This window comes from Temnothorax nylanderi, unplaced genomic scaffold (assembly GCF_030848795.1).
Source record: "Temnothorax nylanderi isolate EJ_2023f unplaced genomic scaffold, tnyl_v1.0 TNYL_tig0204_pilon, whole genome shotgun sequence".
NCBI lineage: Eukaryota > Metazoa > Arthropoda > Insecta > Hymenoptera > Formicidae > Temnothorax > Temnothorax nylanderi.
The window spans coordinates 191,263-209,232 of NW_027249266.1; the positions used below are offsets into that span (position 1 = coordinate 191,263).

Below are 17,970 nucleotides of genomic sequence, written 5' to 3' on the forward strand. Positions count from 1 at the left end.
CCCGTATCAGATCCGCATTGAAGGCCCATTGTCTGACTCTTTGAGAAACTCGACCAATCAGATTATCTTAAATCTCTATCCATTTTGTTCTAAAATCTAATCGGATGAATTCGAACGTTTAACACGCAGTCCTCAATTTTCAATGCATGTAGTTTGATTAATAAACTCGGATTAATTTAATCGGTGATTAATTCAATTGGCAAATGTCTGTTTCTATATCAATTGTAAATTACTTTTAATCTCGATTATTTAACTTAATTACTTTTTTTTTTTTTAATTCATAGAACTAGAAAAAGATAAAAAGTTAAACTAGTTTTTTTAAATTCTTAGACCAAGAAAAAGATAAAGATTAATCTATTAATCTGTGATCGGAGTTTAATAATCTCGTTCCTGGTGCAGAGAGTGTAGTTAAAACGGATATCGGTGCGTTCTGAAACTCGTTCGAACGGTTCGAAAAGGAATATTTGGTGCATACCTAACCCCAGTTTGTTGTTTAAAGTGTGACCTAACCTTCCTGAGACCGCGTCGACCGCGATTTGTACACGTTACGCTCCAGCCTTCCGGAGTTAATCTGTTCGAAGTAAACATCTTTCCGCGGATATATCCGCGACAATTTGCGACGATCTGTGACCCCCGGTCATGTATTCTATATGCAAAAGTACTCATCCCGCAACGGGAGTCGAGCACGCGATCACATGTCACTTCTTCAACCGTACTGAGAAATGTCTCGTTGTTGCCGGCGCGGATGTTATACGGGTGTTTCGCCTAATTCCCGACGTCGACATGACAAGAAGGGAAAAATACACAGGTACCTTTCAATTTCAATTTTTTAACACCTTATTCTAAAGTAGCAGAATACATATTTGTATATTTTTTTTCTTGCAGAAATGCGCCCCCCTAAAATGAAACTGGAGTGCTTGGCGCAGTATACTTTGCACGGGAACATCATGTCCATGCAGGCCGTTCATCTCATCGGATCGCAAAGGGATTCTCTGCTGCTCAGCTTCCGCGACGCAAAACTGTCCGTTGTCGAGTACGATCAGGACGTTCATGACCTGAGGACCGTGTCGTTGCATTACTTTGAGGAGGAAGAGATAAAGGTTGCAATTTTTACAGGAACGGGCTAAGCTTATTTCATTCTGGAAAAATAAACTTTTTATTTTTGAAGCTATTAATGTTTGGAGATATATTATTCTTCAAGGAATGACACAATCTGTTTATTTTCAGTCACAGAGAGATTAAATTTGTGTTTTAGATACTTTGTTTTTATCAATATTCTTTGATTCAAAATTTCTAATGTTATATGTGGGATGACAATTCTAGGAATTGAACTTGGATCTCTTGCTTGGCAAGCGATTGCCCTAACGCTGAGCTATCCAACCCAAATTTTATTCTTAGCGACATACAAATATCTCTAGCTTACATTTTATTTGACTAGGATGGATGGACGAATCATCATCATATACCGATAGTAAGAGTGGATCCTGAAGGAAGATGCGCAGTAATGTTGATATTCGGTAGAAAACTAGTTGTGCTACCTTTTCGTAAGGACCCTAGTCTTGATGACGGTGACCTACTTGACACCGCGAAATTATCGTCTTCCAATAAGACTCCAATATTGTCCTCATACATGATAGTATTGAAAACACTGGAGGAGAAGATGGATAATGTGATAGACTTACAGTTTCTGCATGGATATTATGAACCTACATTATTAATTTTATACGAACCAGTAAGAACATTCTCAGGGTAAGGATCAGTTTTATATTAACCAAGTAAATAAGAGATTAATATCCATCAATCATTAATAATTGTGATCTGTGTATACAGGCGTATCGCAGTGAGACAGGATACTTGCGCAATGGTTGCCATATCTTTGAATATTCAGCAAAGGGTTCATCCTATCATTTGGTCAGTCTCCAATTTGCCGTTTGACTGTTACCAAGCTGTACCTGTGAAGAAACCGCTGGGTGGCACCTTGATAATGGCAGTCAACTCGCTTATTTATTTGAATCAAAGCATACCACCTTATGGAGTATCACTTAACAGTTTAGCAGACACAAGTACAAATTTCCCATTAAGTAAGCAGAATTTCTAGTAGTCTTATGTACAATTTATGATGTCCATGTATTAATTATTAAATATGTACTCGTTACTTTGGTTTATTTTTGCAGAGCCGCAGGAAGGAGTAAAGATGAGTTTGGAAGGAGCGCAGGTAGCATTTATATCTGCGGATCGTTTAGTTATTTCTTTGAAAAGTGGAGAACTCTATGTTTTGTCTCTCTTTGCCGACAGTATGCGATCTGTGCGTGGATTTCACTTTGACAAGGCTGCTGCTAGTGTGTTAACATCATGTGTAAGCATTTGTACTTGATTTTAATTTTTAATCGCTATATATGTATGCAAATATCTATCTTTTCGATAGCATGTATGCTTACGTTATATATTTGTTATATTTTAGGTATGTATGTGCGATGATAATTATCTTTTCCTCGGCTCTCGACTTGGTAATTCGTTACTATTGCGATTCACGGAGAAGGAACCGGAAACTTTGAAAACTCTGAATGGTGGTGAGATTACCATTGAAGAAAATGAAAGCGAAGAAACTCCAGCTAAGAAGGCGAAGCAAGACTTTCTTGGCGACTGGATGGCGTCGGATGTATTGGATATCAAAGATCCAGAAGAGTTAGAAGTGTATGGTAGCGAAACTCATACATCTATTCAGATCACTTCATATATTTTTGAGGTATACCAGCAACTTTTCTTATTTATTATACATGATATATCCTCTGTTGTATATTAATTTCAATTGTTTATTTCTTCTGTATCATTCGCAATTAATTTTTTATTCGTAGGTATGTGACAGTTTATTGAACATTGGACCATGTGGAAATATTTCTATGGGAGAACCAGCCTTCCTGTCGGAAGAATTTCTACAGAATCAAGACCCTGATGTAGAACTTGTGACGACATCTGGATATGGAAAGAATGGTGCACTTTGCGTATTGCAACGTTCTATACGTCCTCAGGTAATATTAAAGCATACTTACACTTACATATTATATGTGTAGACAATTCCTATTCTAAATTTTAATATATTGATTGCTACAGTAAAATTAAATTTATATTATTTATTATACATTTTTTTCTTTCAAGTTTCTTGAATATTTAATTTAGACAAAGCTAATGCTTGCTTTAATCGAGAGGAAAACATTTGATTATAGAATTTGTAGAACTTGTGTACATTTTTAGGAAAGAACAATTCTAGATTAACCAGAGAAAGTTGATGATTATCTATTACTAAAATTAATCTTACAAATTATAAGACGCCACATTTGTTGAAAGTATAATTGTGTTCTAATAAATCTCTTTAATAAAAATAGGTTGTGACAACATTTGAACTACCTGGCTGTGAAGACATGTGGACTGTCATTGGCACATTAAATAACGATGAAATCAAGACGGAAGCAGAAGGATCTCACGCTTTCTTGATATTGAGTCAAGAAGATTCAACTATGGTATAATAATATTTTTAATATAACATTTAAGTGTTGCTTTATGTCTTAGATGATAATTAATACTTAATTTGTAATATAATTCATTCACAGATTCTGCAAACCGGTCAAGAGATTAATGAGGTAGATCAGAGTGGATTCAGTACACAGGGGAGTACAGTATTCGCCGGTAATCTTGGTGCTAACCGATACATTGTACAAGTGACTCAAATGGGAGTGCGTCTTTTGCAAGGCATTGAACAAGTACGCACATTAATCCTCATATTCATTAGGTTGATTTTATTTGAGCGGTTTTTGCTTTTGTTTATCATTTTGTTAATGAAGAAAACTAATCTTGTGTATAAAATCTTTGTTATAAACTGGAAATAGAATACTCAATATCTTTATTAATTGACAATCCTCAGATATAATTTATTGTGAATTTAAATATTTCATTGAATACAAATTTTGCAAACGTAGAAGCAAAGTAAATGATATTTTTATGTTATTTCTTTGATTTATGCGTTTATTTCTTCGTTAATTTTACCGTTAAATAAATACATTTGCATTTTTATACAATACTAACTTTTATATATTTATTATTAATTACAGATTCAACATATGCCTATAGATCTTGGCTGTCCAATTGTGCATGCAAGTTGTGCCGATCCATACGTAGCGTTACTCTCGGAAGACGGACAAGTGATGTTATTGACACTTAGAGAAGTCAGAGGCACAGCAAGATTGCATGCTCAAACTGCCAATCTACTGTTTGTAAGTTGAGTTTTATAATTAATGTTACATAAATAATACACGAACTATTCTTGAAATCTATACTACTTGTATGTGTATATCTTTAGCGGCCGCAGATAGAGGCATTATGCGCTTATAGAGACGTAAGCGGGATTTTTACAACGCAATTACTTGAGAATGCAGACGATGAGCAGACTGAAGAAGAATACAATGTAGAGGAACCGTCCGTACTTAGCAATATCGATAATGAAGACGATCTATTGTACGGCGATGCCCCAGCATTCCAAATGCCTGCACCATCATATCCAAAAGCATCAGATGGAACTGCTAAAAAACTACCTTGGTAAAATTATTTAGCTATTCGTTACACAGCGTGTTTCTAAAGTATTTGGCTGAAGTTGTTATATTCTAAACGTTTATTATTATTATTATTATTATTATTATTATTAAATTAGAATTTTAGAAGAGACGAAATATTCGGCCAAATATTTTTTAAGTACATCCTATATCTCTGATATAAAAAGGATAGCGTATCAATATACATTTTTGTGATACGAATTTTTGTAATAGGTGGCAAAGGCATTTGCAAGAAATTAAGTCCACGTACTGGCTACTTGTATATAGAGACAGTGGGACGCTGGAAATCTACTCCTTACCTGATTTACGATTATCTTATCTTATTCGCAACTTTGGCTTCGGCCAGTATGTATTGCACGACAGTATGGAATCCACAACTTTGCAATCAACGCCACTCAATGAAATTCCCCACCCTGATATGCAGGTAATTTATCTACAAATGTGTCTCTTTGTATTGGAAATCTTAAAAATCTTGTGCTCTTAACAAATATATATTTTTATAGGTCCGTGAAATTCTGATGGTTGCTCTAGGACATCATGGAAGTCGGCCGATGCTCTTAGTACGTCTCGACTCAGAATTGCAAATATATCAAGCTTACAGGTATCCAAAGGGATATCTAAAACTGAGGTTTAAGAAATTGGACCATGGAATAATTCCGGGACGTTTAAGGTTCGAGTAATTTTAACATATATGATACTATCATTTCTAATATAATATAGAATAGTAATTTTAATATAATAATTACTACATTATATACAACATCTTTAAAAAAATAACTATTACTGTACTATTTATTTCCATTAAAATGGAGCTTGTATTTAAAAAAAAGCTCTTTTATTTAAATTATTTAAGTAAAACAATTTTTAACTGAATTTCCTCCACAGTCCAAGACCCAAGGAGGAAGATATCCCAAGGAACACGAGCGACTCTCGCATTTGCGTGATGCGTTACTTTAGCAATATCGCCGGGTATAATGGAGTATTTATCTGCAGCGATTATCCACATTGGATATTTTTGACTGGACGTGGTGAATTACGCACGCATCCAATGGGCATTGATGGCTCCGTCACATCTTTCGCTGCTTTTAATAATATTAATTGCCCTCAAGGTTTCCTGTACTTTAATAGAAAGGTATATAACGTTGTTTTCAATATATATATTTCATAATAAGTAAGATAAGATGACACAGATCTCATTTTCCAGGAAGAGCTACGGATATGCGTTTTACCAACTCATTTATCGTACGACGCTCCGTGGCCAGTTAGAAAAGTTCCCTTACGATGTACCCCGCATTTTGTTACGTACCATCTCGAAAGCAAGACCTACTGCGTTATAACAAGCACAGCTGAACCTTTGAAAAGTTACTACAGATTTAACGGCGAAGACAAGGTATTGACAAATAAATTTTATCTTTTTCAATTTTTCAGAATATTTATCAATATCTACGTATCAAATATTTAGAGTACCAAATTTAGAGACACTAAAAATTAATATTGCCAAATGCATTTTTTATCAATTAGGAATTTACGGAAGAGGAACGTCCAGAAAGATTTCTTTATCCATCTCAAGAACAATTTTCCATTGTGCTATTTTCTCCGGTTTCATGGGAAACTATTCCCAATACAAAAATCGAGCTGGACCAATGGGAACATGTCACTTGTTTAAAGAATGTATCTCTGGCTTACGAAGGAACAAGATCTGGTTTGAAAGGTTACATAGTATTAGGAACAAATTATAATTACGGCGAAGATATCACAAGCAGAGGACGAGTGAGTTCTATATTTATATAGAAAATATTTTCAAGTTTTATCAGTTAATGATCTTATTTTTAAAATTTTCAGATACTTATATTCGACATAATTGAAGTAGTACCTGAGCCTGGCCAGCCATTAACTAAAAATAGATTTAAACAGATTTATGCGAAGGAACAAAAGGGACCTATAACTGCTATAACACAAGTATCAGGATTCTTAGTCTCAGCTGTTGGACAAAAGGTATTCCCTTTTGATTCAATTCTACAAGAATTGCGTCCATTGTAAATGGCATTAAACATTGTTTTGTTGCAGATATATATTTGGCAATTAAAAGATAACGATCTTGTTGGAGTCGCTTTTATTGATACCCAAATCTACATCCATCAAATGCTAAGTATTAAAAGTCTTATTCTGATAGCCGACGTTTACAAATCCATTAGTTTGCTGAGATTTCAGGAAGAATATAGGACACTCTCTCTTGTCAGCAGAGTGAGTATGATTTATTTTGAATGTACATAAATTATATATTTATGAATGCATTCAAAATATATAATTTATTTTGTTACAGGATTTTAGACCTGCGGAAGTATACACAATAGAGTATTTAATTGATAATACAAATTTAGGTTTTGTTGTGGCTGATGGGGAGAGCAATTTAGCTTTATTTATGTATCAACCGGAGTCCAGAGAAAGTCTGGGAGGTCAAAAGCTAATTAGAAAGGCGGATTTTCATCTAGGACAAAAAGTAAACACTTTCTTTCGTATTAGATGTAGAGTCACCGATCCTGCAAATGAAAAGAAACAGTTTTCCGGTGCTGATAAAAGACATGTTACTATGTACGGTAAGTCGAAACGTGTATTTTAGAAATAGCAATAACCCTTTAATGGAATATTTTTGAAATATTCAAGTATTTTTTGCATGCGAATATATCTCTTCTTACATTTTAGCATCGTTGGACGGCAGCCTTGGTTACATTCTACCAGTACCAGAAAAAACATATCGGAGATTACTTATGTTACAAAACGTGCTGGTCACACATATCTGTCACATTGCAGGCTTGAATCCAAAAGCTTATCGGCAAGTTTCAATTAAAATTATATAGACATTACACATTTGCTAATTACTTTACTTGCTACTTTAATTATTCGAATATTTGAGAATATTATTAACATAAATGAAATCCTTTCTTTTATTCAGCACGTATAAAAGTTACGTACGAAATCAAGGGAATCCGGCAAGGGGCATCATTGATGGCGATTTGGTTTGGCGTTACCTTTTCTTACCCAACAATGAGAAAGCAGATTTGGCAAAGAAAATTGGAACGCGCGTTCAAGAGATTATTGAAGATATTACTGAGATTGATCGACAAACGGCCCATTTTTAATTGCAATTGTATTATATTTATATAGCCAATTTATTATTTTTATATTGAAAATAGCATAAGATATAAAACTCTGCCTGTAGCATTATTAAATGTTACATGTATGAATAGTATGTACATCCTGAAATGATCACAGCATTGCACAATTATCTTGCAATTGTTTAACTCATACATCATGTTATATTATTGATTGAACCTAAATTTATTGCACTTTAATATCAAACAATACCAAACGGACATATAATTGATTGTATTTTATTACATAAAAAATGAGTGCTTTATGATAATTTTTTGCCACATAGGCTCATGAATTTATTTATGCACAATTAAATTAAGTAATAGAAATATATTGCGTCACTGTGACGACATATCTTTTCAAAAATGCATCAATCATTTATGTCGCCTTCATCATTGGCCAGAAAGAGTATCGTCGAAAGACGGTTAACTTTACGAAGAGAGACTCAAAAATGTACGTACTAGTCAAAGATCTTGTAATTAATATGTACAGATGTAAAATAAAATTTACCAATTTTTTAAATAAATGAACGATTCATATAAAGATAGTTACATGAGAAAGCTCTATTATAGACTAAAACTTCCCTGAGATTACACAATTTCATATTACTTATTGATCAAACAATTCTTGAAAGCTAGTTGTATTGTCAAGTTCCTTGAAAATCGTTCTTCTCTTTTTCTCATATTTCTTTAAAAAAGTTTCTAAGTTAGATTTTGTGAAGTATCAGTAAGTATCTTAGTATTAATTTCTGTCTATTTAACAAACAATATTTAACAATTTTAATGTTATTACTCAGTGCCTATTGAACCATCATTGTTAGAAAGAAGACTTTGCGAAGCGTTTGATGTGTTTGATAATGCAAGGAGTGGAGAGGTAGATGTTAGAGATTTGGGAACTATAATTAGAGCATTAGGTAATGTTCACATTATAAAAATTCTAATAAGTTTCTTTTGTAGAACACACAATTCAAATTCTTTTACATTATTTAACAGGATGTGTCATCACGGAAGCTGAGTTACAAGAAATACAAGTAGAAGTAGAAGATGTCGAAAATAATTGCGTGCCACTGAACAGATTTGTGGAATATATGAGCAAAGCGATTAACGAACGCAAGTATGTTTAAGTAAAACCTTTTTCGTTATCGAAATAAGTAGTCGATGCATCAGAAAATGGATAATATAACATAGTAACTATAAACTTGCTCGGTATTTAGGTTTAAACCAGCAGAACCAGAAGAATTATTGAAAGCGTTCCAATTATTAGATCCTGAAAATCGCGGATATATCATGAAAGATGATTTAGAGAAATCAATTATGGAAATTGGGGAACCATTTACAAAGGAAGAAGTGGCCGATATGATGGCCGTAGCCTGCGATGCCGAAACTGGAAAAATTAATTATGAGCATTACATCAATTTGCTAATTGTGCGTAAAAATATAAATTTATTTGCAATATTACAAAAAAAATTTTTTTAACAGGAATATACATTTTATCTTAAATAATCGTCGCGTTATTAAATATATTGTTTGAAATCATCATTCAAGATATAAAAATTACAGGTAAAAATTCCCGAAAATATTAATGTATATAATATTGTTGATGAAATGGAAACTGCAAAATTGGCAGAATTGCCTAAAAGGCGCAGATGGGAAAGCATTTTGTTTAAGGAAGATATTACCTGACACAAAATATATTACTTTAGTGGCAATAATTTATATGAAAAGGATATGATATCAATATAAGAAATATTCAAATCTGTGATTAGAAAAGTTATATAAATTTATTTTATATTTTGTTTATAAATATATTTCCAAAAAATACATGTACCCATTTATATCTAACATTAATATAACATTGATATAATATCTATGTGATATTGGGAATATCAGGAATATTAGAAATATTAAAACCAAGAATGAAAATAATTTATAACTTGGAGAATATTGGAGGATCACCTTTAACAGCTTGAGCCATAGCTGCATTCAAAAAATCTTCACTTTGAAGCATTGCCTTATTTTGCATCGCCTATTGAAATAAATCCCAAAAACGTATTATCGAAACAACCCTCTAAGTATGAGAAATTATTTCATACATATATTTATAGCAAATAATAAATTTTTATTATATAATTTCCAGGTGGAATAAGCAGAAAAAAAGCACTCACAATATGATCCAATCCTTCTTGAACAGAATGGTCTCTGGAATATACCAGACTCATTTTTGAACCTTGCACTGCAACTGGACTCTTACTTGCGATATCTTCAGCAACTTCTATTGATTTATTCAATAAGCTAAGTAGAAAATATAAATGTCATATTAATTCATATCATTCTGTTCGAATAATCATTACAAGCTTATATTTCTTGTTTCAATGTATCTGTTATCTTACCTCTCCTCATTATCCAACATGCGGTTTATAAATCCACTTTCCAGCGCTTCAGTAGCTGGATACTTTCGCGCCGTATAAACAAGCTCTCTTACCAAGCTGTCAGATCCCACAATTTTTGGAAATCTCTGAAGCGTACCTACATCAGCCGCCATACCTATATCAACTTCCTTTATTTGAAAATATGCATTGGAAGAAGCGTAGCGTATATCAGCCGCGGATATCATGTCCACACCTGCGCCAATGCATGCACCGTGCACAGCAGCTATCACAGGTTTTGAGCACTGTCAAAATAATATTGCGTCCATTATTTTGATCATATAAATTAAAAAGAGAAGCACAATAAAACAATCTATCAGTGAAAACTAGATCTATAGAAAATGCAAATCGTAATACATTTTTACTATATATATATATCTTTGTGAATAACTTTGAGATACCTCTTCTATAGCAGTCAATGAATCTTGAAAATCCTTAATTTTAGGCTCTAGAAGTTTGCATCTGCGCGCGATGTCCTCGTGTTCCGCTAAGCTTTGACCTATTTCCATCATCCCCTGCAGATCAATTCCTGCAACGTCAGATTGTCGGATTACAAAATGAAATTCTTTCGGCACTCAGATGAATACATACATAATAATCCTTATATTTATTTCACAATTTACCCGCGCAAAACACCTTGCCAGCACCTGACAGAATAACTACTCTGCAATCTGGATTCGTTGATAATTCCTTGAAACACTCCTTAAATTCTCTAAAAGAAAACAATCCATGAGAGCATAAGCGCTTAGTCATGAAACAACAGGGAGACGACAAGAGATTACCTACTTCACCATAGTCGGATTCATTGCATTCAGTTTCTCCGGCCTATTCAACTTGACCATGTAAACAAACGGTTTTGGAGTAGATACTGCTAGTGTTTTGTACGTCGGCGACATTTCTGTGGAGTATCTCAGCGCGGTGGCAGCTTGTAAATCTGCAATTAAGGATGTTTTAATAAAAAAGAGATTATAATTATCGCATAACAACTAGATCTCTATAACTAAGATTCTCAACTGATTAAAACTGTTTAATTAAAAAAATATGACGTGGAAGAGGAACATCTGATCATATAATTGATTGAAGATGTACAAAAATATGCAAGTTTTTAAACAGTACGCTAAACAGATTTGAAAACAAAGGATGAGGCATCTATGCAGCTTACATTTCCCAATTGATCCCGATAATCTATTCTTCATAATATTTATTGCCATCCCAAGTGTTTGACAGACAGAAATGAAGCTGAACGTGAAGTATAAAGCTGAACGTGCGTTACTGTACCTATATTACACGACATAAATTTAACTATCTAAACCTACTATCTAAAAAGTGCAAAGTGCAACGATATATATTCATATACACATATACGCCCAGAGACACATATACTACAATACTACGGTTTATGCGAGCGTTACTTCTGCAGTAACTTACGATGATTCACTCGTTTACGCGGAGGAATTATCGTAAGTTATACAGAAGTAACACTCGCGTGAACATATAGTAACAGTAATAATTAAGCGTTTCGATAAAAATATTAATAGGTTTATATTATCGTACGCATATCATGCATGTAAAGTTTAAAGGGGATGGGATACATACAGAGTCCTCACAATTTTTTCAGCACCCTCTAGCTTTATTCTCGGAAGCATTGAACTAAAAGTGGATCACGTGTCCAGCGGCGGGAAATTGTAGATTTAAGCTTTGCTTGCGTGGTACATATATATCTTCAGTAATAGCTAATTAATAAAATTTACCAATGATTCAGTCCTCCTTCCTTCCGATTTTTAAATACTTGAATATTTTTGTAAATTATTGAATAACAAACTATTAGTGCCTTCGAAATTAGAACGCTGTTTCTGAAAGAATATTACACTTGGCGCCTATTTCGATCAGAGCGAAGTTCATGCCGACGCTACATGTCCGAATTCGAACAGTTAGTTACTAACTTCGGTCATTGAGCGTCGTGGATATGGAATGGATGAGATCGAGCGGCGTCACGGCGACGCGTTTAATTAGTTAATTATCATAATCAAGAGAACCGTACGTATTTAATCGATCTGTTGAGAGTACTCGGCGCTCGTGCATTATTGCAGCGACGTGTTGAGACGCGCGTTTCGCGAGATTGAGACAATTGAGCCCGATCGTCGAGCGCGAACATAATCGACAAAAGTCGACGCGATTATATACTTTCGCATTCCGCGGATGTTATTTTTCCATTTTAATTCACGTATGTATTTATATTTGTATATATTACAATACAGCATCGAAACATAAGCATACGTAATTTTCGTTGGGCAAAACGCGAGAGTGCACGGAAGTGCAGTCTGAAAGCAGCAGGTGCAGCATCGTTTGCTCCTGACGCGTGAAGTTAGCCGCGCGCTTTTCGAATTTCCTCCGCTACTCGAGATTCGCGCACTGATCGCCAACGACTTCGCTTCGCGCGAACGTATTTTTCTCGCGTTGATCCTCTATCGCGACGTGACAAAGCGCGGATCGCGTGCGATTATAACGCCGGGAGTGCCGACAGTATAATGCCGTGCGATCATTGAACTTTGGTGATTAGTGCGCGGTGGGAGTGCGCGATCTCAATTAATCTCGCGAGTGTTAATTACGAGTGAGTGCCGTGAAGGAGCAGCCATGGTTGGGACGAGAGAGGAGGAGGGGGCCCGGGAGGAGGCGTCCGGCAACGACGAGGCAACCGTAGGGTGAGTAATTTATTATTTATTTGCCTAATTAATCGTTTTCGCGGAAATTCGATCGCAACGACCGCATAAGCGCGTTTCTGTGCAACCGTTTTGCAACGTTATGTTATACAATGTAATAAAATTTTACATTATCTCGAGAGTTTAAATATTTAATAAAATACTTAAAATATTTGTTGTATATAATGCTTCGTTACGCTTATAATGATTAAATTACAATTGTTTAGATTATTTATATAACAATTAAATATTTATATTTATCAGATGCTTTTGTAAGAATTTAAATCTAATTTACTAACAATGTATTTCGAGTAATATTTTTATTAAATGTAATATCCCTTATAGAGGGATATTAAATAGAGGGATATTCTTTAAATAAAAAATAAGATGCGCTCAGTAATTATTTTTTGAAATATTAATTATTTTGAACGGGACTTTAATTTAGATATATTTATATTTTACAGATTAGAGCGTGTAACAACAACTTCGTCGCTGCGCATCGTACCGGTGAGTGTTTAATTATTTTTTATTTCAATCGTATGCAATGCATTTATGAAAATTATATACAGTATTAAAAAGTAATCTCTCTTTCCCTTTTTTTGCGAAATCTTGTATCAATTTTAGTATTTAAAATATATTGAAAAGATTTTTGATAAATTAAACACTTCAACAATTTAATTTTTCAGTATTACAATTTATCGTGTATTAATTTTTAAGAGTATAATCTTATTTGAAGATATGTTAAGTTTTAAAGTAAAAAATCTTTTAACAAATAAAAATAAATGTTTTTAGAACCAATAGTACATTGGTAGATATATCTTAATCAAGCACAAAAAAAATTTTGACCTTAGATAATTATTCGCGCGGTTTTGATCGAAACAAAACAAAGACGTGCGCATCCGTTTTATTATTGAATTCAGCAATTCGTAAAACCGAAAGTTTTACAATTTGTATAATTTAAAAAATCCACCGTACGCTAACGCCCTCTCACAAATACTGCGGATAAAGAAAGGAACAGGAAGCCAAGTTAGCATGGATGATAAATACAGAAATGCAATTTTGTAAAAACATAATTGTATATATTGCATTTCTATAAATTGTAAAATTAATATTGCGCTGTACGCTAAATGTTTAAATATTTATATTGGATATATGATCGAGAATAATCGATAAAGTCGGTACTCTTTAATTATCCCCGGACTCGCGTTGGGACACTTGATAATTATAAAATTATAGTCAAGTTTCTCTCGAGGCTATTATAGTTTTCAATAATATATACAAGTATATGTATACTTCGTAATCACTTTGTAGGCGTTTATATACATTTTTCCTTTAAATATATGTATTTAATCGTGAAATTTTTCTTTAATTTTAGATATTTTTACATATAATGTTTTAAAAATAAAACACAATTTTTCTCAATTAGATTCAAATTAATTCTTTTACGTCCACAAGAACAGTAAAAATTTATTTAATAATTATTATAATTTTAATTTAAGGTTGCTAAAAAATGAATTGTGATTAACTACATTCTCAATATTCTAATTATGCAGCACATGTATATGTATATATATATATATATTCTGAAATTCCGAAATTAAAGTACAACGACAGTGTGATATATTAAAATTTTAAATATATACGCCGCGATTTCTTATTTCGTGAAAATTTGAAAAATATTCAGTTTCACAAGACCATAAATTCCTTTCAGTTTTACTTGACCGAATACTTAAGTATAAGTATTTTTAAATTGAAAGCTCGGATCCGAAGTGCCATCTACTTTATCTCAATGTATCTTCTTTCGTTGCATTTTGAGTTGCACTTCGCGTGCACTCGCGACGCGATAATTATCTCTTAACAGCTTTACGAACGTGCGCGCACATATTTTTAGATGATTGCATCGGGATTATATACAACGTGCATCTAGCGGAGGCTGAAGTGTCACCATCGCTCTTCGAGCGGAGCGATGAAAAGTGGGAAGGGGAAAAACACACGGGTGGAATGAAAAAAGGACAAACACCAGCGGAATGTCCAGTTTTTGCGTGGCAGTTACTTACCTTAAACGAGCTAAGATTCTCATATAGAATAGCGGAGGCTTTCCGATCCTTAGTTCGCGACCGCTTCTAAAGATGACGAAACGCGACGCCTCTCGTCACTCTCGAACGAAACGTAATTGCGATGCCGGCAAGTGCAAACCCTATTCATAATTTCGCCGGCTATTTGTCCTTAATTCGTTTCATTTGTTTTTGTATTGACCACGGAATCGTTTGTCCGCGCCTCTCATATTTCTCTCTCGGGTTATTCTCGAAATTATTCTATCTTTATCGTAAGCGTGATTCGCTTTAAGGTTTTTAAAAGTAATAGAAAATTCATCTCCGAAAGATTTGTGAGTTCCTATAAAGACTGAGGCCGAAAATTTCGCAAGCGTTTATTCCGCAATGTACTTATTGTACTGTGATCTTGCGATGAAATATCTTTTAGCAATCGTTTCTGCGATCTTTCCATTGCGATGCGGAAGTTGCATCGTATTACGCTAATTAATACCCTATTCCTAAATCTATTATCAACGTTCGTTCATTGTAGCGTTAATTATTCTATTATTATCGACGCTAGAACAGCGCGGATAATGGCGCGTTAAAGAATATACTTAGTTAGTTTTTCGGACACAGACGGAGTTTATCGATCGCCGTGTAAAAGGAAAACGCCAGCCTCGGGTGTGCTGCCCTTTTTCTATCTCACACTTACAGAGAACAAATGCCAGTTGGTTTTGAAACCGACGCACGGAATCTTAATGACGTCTCGTCACATATTCGACAACGGACTTCGGCGGACTTGGACCTCCGAGAGTTCCAAGTGGCACGAAATTTACCGTGTAGTTTAAGTTAACTTTTCTCGATTATGAAAGCACTTTACGTACTATTACGAAAATCATCCGATTCACTTATTGGTCATTACATAATTTCCAGAAAGAAAGACGCTGGCGAAATAATTTTTTATGTGGATTCTTTACTAACTTTTATATGAATTTATTACTGACTTCAAGCGTGTCCGTAACGATGATGCGTTTAATTTCGCTAAAAATGAAAATTTTGGTCGTAATTATTTTATACATTATTAATTAAACAGATGTTTCTCGGTTCAGGTGTTTCATAAACTGACCGTACAATTTATTAAACGGTGTGTTTAAATTATGAGTACGATATATAACTAATACTTTAATAACGTATTACACTGAGCAGATAAAAGAAACTTTTACATTAAGTGAATATATAAACGATAGACAGGTAAAAGTTAATTTCTTACTTACAAAATTTGGCCGATTTTTAAGTTATCAAAAATACAGGTACAATATGAAATATAAATATGCCGCACATCAGTTTTGCATTAAATAAAATGCGGCACATTTATATTTCATATTTGTATCTGCATTTTTGATAACTTAAAAATCGGCAAAATTTTTGTGACATTATTATACAAGAGAAACAATGAATAACGTCATTAAATAATGACTATATAAACGTTGCTATTTAACATCGATAAAGGTATTTACGAAGAGAATGGTGAACTGAATACCGGGGAAGAAAATGATGAAAGAAGCGACATCCTACGAAAAGTCTGTAGGTGTCATCGGCTTAAAAGGTACGTGAAGAAGCTTAAATTACTGTCAGCTGTGCGATTGCTATTATATTTTAATGCAATTAACCCACAGTGAATCTCTGCTATTGCCACATGGCAATATCCAATGAATTACTCCTAAACCTTCTTGAATGGCTTTCTTCTTTATGTTGCCATATGGCAACATGTAATATTATCAATGGCATAAAAAATTTGATAAATGACTTATCAAATTTAACATTGACAAAATTTTAGCAGAAAAGATAATGCCAAACATTTTTTCATTACAATTCCTTCTCTGCTTTCCCTTTCTATATAACGTTTATTAGAGATTTCTATAAATGAATGTGTATTAAATACATAGGCACGTAAAGTTACGTGATTTTTTTCCTCATGCAACGTATTGTTAATTAATTAATTTTAAAGGGAAATCCGCGCGCATGTGGAAGCGAGACGGGAGGCGAGAGAGCATGCGGTGGGGGTAAGAACGAAAGAGCGGAAACACGCGCGGGAGAAAGACGGAACGAGGGACCGTAGTAGTATGACGAACGCGAGGCAACCGGCGACGATGGTGCGGGCAGTCTGCGCACGGACATCGATCGAGGTTCACGTTCCATCCACTCCCCGAAATTCCCGATTGTTTCTCGAGTCGCGATTACCGATACGTCACGTACGGCAAGACGAAAAATAGAAGGGGGAAGAGAGAAACAGAGAGAAAGAGAGAGAGGGAGGGGGAAAGAAAGAGAGAGAGAAAAAGAGAGAGAAAGAGAGAGAGAGAGAGAGAGAGAGAGAGAGAGAGAGAGACAGAGAGACACACACCGCGGTATCCTATGCGGCAATCGTGAATTGCGTGCGCCGTGACAGTGCGATGACACCTGTGCCTTTCCGAGAGGAACGAACCGTCAGTACTGCAGATGTGGGGGTGTTTTTCCGCGCCGCACCATAGGAATTTTGTACAGCGACCGGAAGACGTCGGTTCGCCACTGTCTTCTTCGTGTTCGGCAGAGGTAAGTGCATCCGCGACAACGATCGCGTGTCCGAAATAAAAGGGGTATTTTATTGTGTCGATTAATTTACCACCTATCGTTATTTTTTGATTATTTAAACACCGCGCTGGCAACAGTGAATTAATGCAACTTTGCATCCCCCTTCCGTTACTCCAATTACAATGAACCATTACTGCAGAATTATATATACGTAATGCAATTATTTCAGTTTGCCCTTAATACAATAACAGTACAACTGTTAACACAGATTACATTATATAATAATTAACAGTGTCAACAAATGTTATTAACGCAATACAGTATTATCGCTGGAGTGTCCGTAACAGCAGTTTAGAGCAATCGAATCGATCGCCAGCAATTATGTTGTTTCTGAATACGCTTTCATAAAACATAGTTGTTTCATAACCTTTTTAATAGTCTCTTTAAAGTTTCTATTATGCCACAGTGACGGAGCTCTTTTACAATGT

General features: G+C 34.5%; 4 protein-coding genes across 7 annotated transcripts in view; 3 read left to right on the plus strand and 1 right to left on the minus strand.

Annotated features, from left to right (window-relative positions):
• Window positions 1-203: 203 nt before the first annotated feature.
• Window positions 204-8,304, plus strand: Cpsf1 (cleavage and polyadenylation specificity factor subunit 1). Its single transcript, XM_071717158.1, has 21 exons — window positions 204-808; window positions 886-1,100; window positions 1,439-1,749; window positions 1,831-2,081; window positions 2,175-2,356; window positions 2,462-2,746; window positions 2,856-3,029; window positions 3,384-3,518; window positions 3,609-3,758; window positions 4,107-4,268; window positions 4,355-4,590; window positions 4,818-5,028; window positions 5,108-5,274; window positions 5,490-5,736; window positions 5,809-5,994; window positions 6,126-6,374; window positions 6,447-6,599; window positions 6,672-6,848; window positions 6,928-7,201; window positions 7,308-7,437; window positions 7,558-8,304. The coding sequence occupies exons 1-21, from the start codon at window positions 640-642 to the stop codon at window positions 7,742-7,744; spliced, it is 4,251 nt and encodes a 1,416-aa protein (XP_071573259.1). The 5' UTR covers window positions 204-639; the 3' UTR covers window positions 7,745-8,304.
• LOC139778982 (dynein regulatory complex protein 8) lies at window positions 8,075-10,114 on the plus strand. Of its 2 annotated transcripts, none has more exons than XM_071717173.1 (5): window positions 8,075-8,210; window positions 8,554-8,670; window positions 8,750-8,870; window positions 8,971-9,181; window positions 9,894-10,114. In XM_071717173.1, exons 1-5 carry the CDS (start codon window positions 8,123-8,125, stop codon window positions 9,900-9,902), a joined length of 546 nt encoding a protein of 181 aa, XP_071573274.1. In that variant the 5' UTR covers window positions 8,075-8,122; the 3' UTR covers window positions 9,903-10,114. The 2 variants fall into 2 exon arrangements, with proteins under 2 accessions (XP_071573274.1, XP_071573275.1); XM_071717174.1 differs by lacking the exon at window positions 9,894-10,114 and adding an exon at window positions 9,317-9,439.
• On the minus strand, window positions 9,514-11,730 carry LOC139778981 (delta(3,5)-Delta(2,4)-dienoyl-CoA isomerase, mitochondrial). 2 transcript variants are annotated; one of them, XM_071717172.1, is made up of 8 exons: window positions 11,611-11,730; window positions 11,345-11,460; window positions 10,969-11,116; window positions 10,806-10,894; window positions 10,584-10,711; window positions 10,147-10,427; window positions 9,922-10,048; window positions 9,514-9,782 (listed from the first exon to the last, which is right to left on the minus strand). In XM_071717172.1, exons 2-8 carry the CDS (start codon window positions 11,391-11,393, stop codon window positions 9,684-9,686), a joined length of 921 nt encoding a protein of 306 aa, XP_071573273.1. In that variant the 5' UTR covers window positions 11,394-11,460; window positions 11,611-11,730; the 3' UTR covers window positions 9,514-9,683. The 2 variants fall into 2 exon arrangements, with proteins under 2 accessions (XP_071573273.1, XP_071573272.1); XM_071717171.1 differs by lacking the exon at window positions 11,611-11,730 and having other exon boundaries at window positions 11,345-11,594.
• Window positions 11,731-16,995: 5,265 nt separating this feature from the next.
• Window positions 16,996-17,970, plus strand: part of LOC139778972 (uncharacterized) — a 31,078-nt gene continuing 30,103 nt past the window's right edge. The window contains exon 1 of one of the 2 annotated variants that reach the window (XM_071717153.1): window positions 16,996-17,503. The gene's annotated coding sequence lies outside the window, so the exon portion shown is untranslated. The remainder of the gene's footprint in view (window positions 17,504-17,970) is intronic. The other variant, XM_071717152.1, reaches the window with a different exon arrangement.